This window comes from Fukomys damarensis, unplaced genomic scaffold (genome assembly GCF_012274545.1).
Source record: "Fukomys damarensis isolate Sample0158 unplaced genomic scaffold, DMR_v1.0_HiC HiC_scaffold_35, whole genome shotgun sequence".
NCBI classification, from domain to species: domain Eukaryota; kingdom Metazoa; phylum Chordata; class Mammalia; order Rodentia; family Bathyergidae; genus Fukomys; species Fukomys damarensis.
In genome coordinates, this window is record NW_022900947.1 from 4,105,733 (window position 1) to 4,110,171 (window position 4,439).

General features: G+C 51.7%; 1 protein-coding gene across 2 annotated transcripts in view; it reads left to right on the forward strand.

Annotated features, from left to right (window-relative positions):
• Evc2 (EvC ciliary complex subunit 2) overlaps positions 1-2,703 on the forward strand; it is an 88,661-nt gene extending 85,958 nt beyond the window's left edge. For both annotated transcript variants that reach the window (XM_010641809.3, XM_033758773.1), the window contains 2 exons: positions 323-424; positions 2,029-2,703. In XM_010641809.3, the coding sequence (XP_010640111.1) occupies positions 323-424; positions 2,029-2,296 (370 nt within the window). In that variant the 3' untranslated portion in view covers positions 2,297-2,703. The remainder of the gene's footprint in view (positions 1-322; positions 425-2,028) is intronic.
• The last annotated feature ends 1,736 nt before the right edge of the window (positions 2,704-4,439 follow it).

Consider the following 4,439-nt stretch of genomic DNA (forward strand, 5'->3'; position numbering starts at 1 on the left):
TGTGTGTGTGTGTGTGTGTGTGTGTGTGTGTGTGTGTGTTGCTGTGTATGACAGCACGGCAGTCTGTTTGTGTGCATGAATGTATGTACAGGTGCCCCTTGATTTATGATGGGCTCCATCCCCTCTGGGGGAGTTCTCGACCTGAACCATTATGAGGCCCAAGAAGGTGCTCAATCCCAGTGCTTTGAGCGAGTGACAGAACACAGGGCCGGAATGCTCAGGGCCCCTGGTGCCTGTCAGCGGTCTCCTTGGAGAACGGAGTCCTATGGGGCTCCTATGCTGTTCCTTTCTGAACAATAAGACCTTCCTTTCCTGCCATCAGGAAGCATCAGAGCTGGTGGCAAGCCTTGGACAGCACACTGCGGGCAGATCTGAGGAGCAGAGGCCTGGAGAAGATGCTCTGGGCGCACCAGAGAAAGGAGAGGTAATAGGACTGCTCGGGTGCCTGAAGGGTCATTCAAGCTGCCAGGAGCCGGGACAGGGACGGGAGGTGACAGGGACGAGGAAGGCCCTTCCCTGAAACCCGCAAATCCTAATCCCTGGGCCTAGTTCAGAAGCCCAAGGAAAATAAGCTCATATCCATGGGAGAATGTTCTCCTCACATTTGTTAGCATTTAATTAAGGTATTTATTTTAGCTGTTAGCTATTTTAACAGGATATAATTAGAAAAAGAATTATTCTGATTTTATTCAGATTTTATTATGGCCAAAGCCCTTCTTCATGTTGCGTTGAACCTTCTAGAAAGTGGGGTGAGGAAACTGCAGCTCTGGGGGTCCTTGAAGCAGCCAAGACTGTGGCTAGTAGAGGGTGGCTGTGGTGCTTGGGACCCTCTGGCTGCTCCCTTTGTTTCTAGAAACTCCCAGGCTTGCGCTCTTTCTACTGTGACTTTTGCATGCGTGGGCATCAGGGGAGGTGAGGGACAGAGAGGCTTTGGGTTGCTTTGAACTGTTCACCAAGTGTGTCCGGCGGTTCCAGCTAGAGAAGAGTCAGAAGAAATGCAACTTCATAGCCTCTGTGGCTTTAGCAGCCTCCGCCCTGTGCTCAGGAAACAGTGGCTGTCCGGGAAGGTTCTACCCAAACTCTGGCCCTCCCATAATTTCCCAGAGCCCAGGGAGAGGTGTTGACCCTACACGGTGGCTCTTTCGTGATACAGAGCTTGGAGCCATCGGCAAGGGGCTTGTATCAGAACTGGGTCGCAAAGAAATCAGATCATCACAGTGGTCAGGAGAAGCAAATTCAAGCTCAGATCAAGAAATGAAGTCCACACCCCGTGAACTGTAAAGTGTTCCACGGGGCACATTCCTGGTGACACTGATAGCCATGGAGTGTGCCCACTAAGAGGCCATGGCTGTCCTGGTTCGGTGTGGCAGTCTTCACTCCACCCGAGGCACCGTGGACCCATGGTGGGTGGGAAGACAGAACTGTGCAAGCTTAAGGGCAGGACTTGCCCGTGGTGGCACAGAGCTGAGTCTGCCATGTCCCTTCCTTCACCTGCCAGGGGTGTCTGTTGGGTGGGCCCCTGGTGACACGGCCTTGACCTGCTCTGCTGGGGCAGAGACAGAGGGCCCCGGTGCTTGCAGGTGGCGTCTGGCTCTGAGGGGCACTCATGGCATTTCCAAGAGCAGCCAGGGATGTGGAGCAGACTGGGGACGGGATCACAGTCATCCTCCTGCCGTAAACACACTTTGACTGACTTCCAGCCTTTGCTTTCTCCCCCAGCTCCATCCACCTGTTTTGGGCTGTATCCATCAATGTGTACACTGGCAAATCCTCCCAGCATGGCTGACCTCAGGCTAGCCACGGATGGCAGTGGCTCCTGAGACCATGAGGGGTTGACTCAGCACAACACTGTCACAGGCTTCAGCTGGTGTCAGGGCTGTGCTGCTGACCGAAGGGGAAGCAAGTCTTTAAAGTGACACTAGTTGGGGATGTCAGGACGCAAAGGGGATCTCCCGGAGAGCTCTGTCAGACACGAGGAGGGTCCAGATAGTCCCAAATGCTGAATTTGTTCTTTCATTCTCTCTGTAGCATATTGAAGAAGACTTGTCTCCCCATCAGAGACAGGCTGATGTTCTCTGGAAGAGGAAGTTGGCCCCATCTGTCCCCAGAGCCCATTGGTGAACTGGCCTCTGTCACCATCGTAGGGAGTGATACCATTGATGTATTAAACACAGGTGAAAAGCTCTTTATATTCAGAAACCCAAAGGAACCAGAGATCTCACTGCTCATTCCTCCCAGGAAGAAAAAGAACTTCTTGAATGCTAAGAAAGCCAGCAGGGCTCTGGGGTTGGACTAGCCCAAGGGAAAGCTCTGGGGGCATCTGAAGACGGACTTATTCCTTCCTATGCACCTGTGTTTTGCTTGTTCATAAGCGACAACTTGCAGTAGACTGTCCTGGGACAGCCCGTTGCCATAGTATAGTGGGTGGGGTCTTGGGCTGGGGTTGCTCTTTCTAAGCGGGGTGCCACGTGTAACCCAGGACCTTCACACCTGCTGTTTGCTCTGGTTTTGTGAACTTCCATTTGGCTACTACCTGTATCCCGGGGACATGGACACTCCTCCCTCTTTGGTGGTCATGGGCCACCAAAGATCTGGAGGAGACACCTGCCCCTGTCACACCCAGCGCCACACTGTGTGACAAGAAGTCTACGTGTGTGAGGCAAGACTCTGTACATTGAGTTTGTTATGCCCTGTGGTTTTTATAAAAGGGACCTCAGGAAATAAACGTATTTCATGTACAGCTCTTCATAAGTGGACTCATTTTTACTTTCTGTAGCAAAAGCAGGATTCCTGTTTTAGGGCTCCAGGCAGGCCCTCGTCCTTTTCCTGGTTCTGATCGAGGACACGTAGAGGGCTCACTCACTGTCCAACAAATAAATCACAGCGAGTCCCTGTTGTTCACACTGCCCTTCTGTGCCCTGACCCTCTGCTGTCTCAGTGTGGTGGAGGCAGTGACATCTGCCAGGAGCTGGGTGACATCACTCACTTGTGAGCTTTTCTGAGAGCCTGGGAACACACCTGCAGTGGTCTTTTCCTGAGGGCAGGAAACAATTAGGAGGAAAGGGGTCTCTGGAGAAGCCCCTGTTGCAGTAGAGTTGCTGCTAGGCTCTCCCGGCTGCATTAACACACTCCTAGTTGTCACTGACACCCCAGTGGGGGTGTCACCATTCCCGTCTTACAGCCTAGGAGTGAGGTTTACAGAAGATAAGAGACGTGCCTGCAATCCCACCACCCATGAGGGAGGAATCCCAGATTGGAACCTGGGTCCCCTCCCTGCAAAGCCCTCATCCTGGGACTTTCTCTGTAAATCCCTGGAGACCTGCAGGCCCAGTCTAGGTGTGGGATGTTGGGCTAGGGTTGCACTCTCTGGGTGTCATGGTCATGAGCTGCCAGCTGGTCCCATTGCAAGATTAGCAGGTATGCATGCACGAGTGAGCAGTTTGAATTCAGGACAGGACTAGATGGGGCTGGTTTTCCACTCAGAAGGTCTGGGGGAGAGCTAGGACAGAGGCAGAACACTGGCTGTCACACGGGAGCTAATGGAGTAGAAATGACCAATCCTGCTCCACTACTCAGGGGCGGTGTTTTCCCAGACAAGTCACCCGATCTTTCTGAGTTTCATTTGCTTCTTTAACATGAACTCCCTTGCAAGCATGGATGCAACAGGCCCGTGAAGCTCTTGGTGGTATGGGCCTGCCGTACTGGTGTCCTCCTCTACCCTGTGATGGTGACAGTCTGCCTTTCAGGGCCCGCCGTACTGGTGTCCTCCTCTACCCTGTGATGGTGACAGTCTGCCTTTCTGACAATTTCCTGCTTCTGGCAGGACTCTGCTACAATCATGCATAGTTGCAAGTAGACTGCACCTGAGGATTCCAAAAATTAGTGCAGAATTCTCTGCTAAAGGCTGATCAAAGAGGCTGTTAGCAACAACAGGAGGTGCGCGCCTCAGAACCTCATAATGGCTCCCTAGGTTGTTAGGCAGACAAAGATTCCCCTTCTATAGACTCACTGCACAAAGAGACACCAAGACGTGCTGTGGAAAGCCCGTGTTTGTGCAGTCAGCTTTGTGTTCAAATCCAGCCCTCCTGCTTTAGAGCAAGACAGTTTACCCCTCTGACCCTTGGCCTCTTTGTCTGTAACACGTGGCTTTCCACACCCACTTTAGAGATGTAAGGAGTGATGGTACTAGATATTTTGTCTACAGTGTTTGACAGAATGCTGATGCACAGTCAAGGTGTCTTGGTTGTTTTATTGTATCTGTAAGTATTCACAAAGTTAAGTGAGGCTGGTACCTTCATTCCCATTTCTGCTCTGGATGAAGATGGTTTATTCACGCCCAAATTTAATCTCCAAGTCATATGCTAATGCTATTAAGAAGGTGGAGACTTTACCCTCCTGTGGTGTTTACAGGCGAGGCCTTTGCCAGGTGATTAGGATTA